The 1,900-nt window shown below is 36.3% G+C and overlaps 1 protein-coding gene across 2 annotated transcripts in view; it reads right to left on the bottom strand.

The window, feature by feature from the left end:
- The window catches only part of LOC111084003, a 2,954-nt gene extending 1,597 nt beyond the window's left edge, over positions 1 to 1,357 (bottom strand). The window contains exon 1 of one of the 2 annotated variants that reach the window (XM_022380770.1): positions 248 to 1,357. In XM_022380770.1, the coding sequence (XP_022236478.1) occupies positions 248 to 411 (164 nt within the window). In that variant the 5' untranslated portion in view covers positions 412 to 1,357. The remainder of the gene's footprint in view (positions 1 to 247) is intronic. The other variant, XM_022380771.1, reaches the window with a different exon arrangement.
- Positions 1,358 to 1,900: the final 543 nt, after the last annotated feature.

The following is a 1,900-nucleotide window of genomic DNA, read 5'->3' as shown; positions in this document are numbered from 1 at the left end:
TTCAGACAAGTTACAGTAGTAGGCTGTATCTATCAGACAAGTTACAGTAGTAGGCTTTATCTATATGAGACAAGTTACAGTAGTAGGCTGTATCTCTATCAGACAAGTTACAGTAGTAGGCTTTATCTATATGAGACAAGTTACGTAACAGTAGTAGGCTGTATCTCTATGAGACAAGTTACAGTAGTAGGCTGTATCTCTATGAGACAAGTTACAGTAGTAGGCTTTATCTATATGAGACAAGTTACAGTAGTAGGCTGTATCTCTATGAGACAAGTTACAGTAGTAACCTGTATCTCTATCAGACAAGTTACAGTAGTAGGCTTTATCTATATGAGACAAGTTACAGTAGTAGGCTTTATCTATATGAGACAAGTTACAGTAGTAACGCACGTCTGTAAGATACCTCATGAAAGATACACATATAACATGTTGGCTACACACATATCAGATACCTCATTACAAATATGAAAAATAGATAGCTAACACATTGGCTACAGCCAACCTGAAGGGAAGGGTTTGCAACTGAAAAATCCAATCATCATTGATGAAATTGAAGAAGCAATGGGCAAAGTGGAATGTAAAGAAATGCATCTGAAAAATTAACTTTGGTCATCCACATCCATCTAAGAATGAGAAAACTGTCCATCTAGAACCAGTGGATAGGAAATTAGTTCAAGGATACTAACAATACCAATTGCCTGTTTTTGTATGGGAGTAAAACCCTAAAGTGGGGGTCAAGGACCTGGTTCACAGCATTCAGAACCAGAAAAGAAGATGCAGTTTCCTCCAAGTGCAAAACATACAAGGGACCAAAGAGATGGAAAGAGGAGGTTAGGTGTGGAAAGCATGTGTGTGATCCAAAAGTATTTTGCACAGTGAGACCACAGGTGTACAGAGTCAGAGAGCAGAGCACAAACTGGACCAAAGCTGAGGGGTGGCTACAGAAACAAATCATCTCCATGATCTGTGATGCTTAGACCTCTGAGAAGGGGGGATGCTGGAAAGCATCAAGGCTGGGAATTCTGAATTTGAGATTAGAATACAATAAACCATCTGATGCACAACAGTGGTAACATCATTGACCATCAGAGTGCCTCCAGTCACCAATGCCTCATGTTGTAGAACATCAGGACCTTGAAAGGTTTCAGAAACATAGGCACATGAACATATAATTGATTCAATCCAAAAAAGCATTTCTTTAAAGAAATTTGAGACTAATTATTGAAACCTGAACACTAGGGATTATAACAATGGGTAACAGTGCTATCAAAAAACTGTATCACAGACTCTGGAATAAAATCTCCGAATTTGATTTAGAGAAGAAATCAAATTAATGTAAAAAAATAATAATTCAAATCAGAAGTTATCATTGAAATTTTTAGATTTTTTATATCTGTCATTTCCAAAATCAAGAAAATAAAGGTAAAAAAGATGACACTTCAAATGCAAAAAAAAAAGCTTAAAATAATAAATGCAAAACACCAGTATTTGTAATTTAAAAAAACATGTCTCAAATGAAAAGGTGCCAAGGATAGAATGAGCTTTTGTTAATACATTAGGTGTACAAGAGGTCTACTGGACATAGAAGATTGTCACACTTATTACATGTACAAGAGGTCTACTGGACATAGAAGATTGTCACACGTATTACATGTACAAGAGGTCTACTGGACATAGAAGATTGTCACACGTATTACATGTACAAGAGGTCTACTTCACATAGAAGACTGTCACACTCTTACTGAAGATGGGCTTAGGACTAATGTTGAGATCATCACAGACTAACGCTGGACATATTAATATGTATTGGGGTGGGAATTTAATTCAAAACTTGGCACATGCAAAAAATGTTCTTTACGAGATTAATACACTACAAGTTTACCTCTAGTTTCATCAG

The sequence above is a fragment of the Limulus polyphemus genome, unplaced genomic scaffold (genome assembly GCF_000517525.1).
Source record: "Limulus polyphemus unplaced genomic scaffold, Limulus_polyphemus-2.1.2 Scaffold12731, whole genome shotgun sequence".
NCBI classification, from domain to species: domain Eukaryota; kingdom Metazoa; phylum Arthropoda; class Merostomata; order Xiphosura; family Limulidae; genus Limulus; species Limulus polyphemus.
Note: the sequence above shows the minus strand (reverse complement) of the source record. Positions and strands in the feature narration are given on the sequence as shown.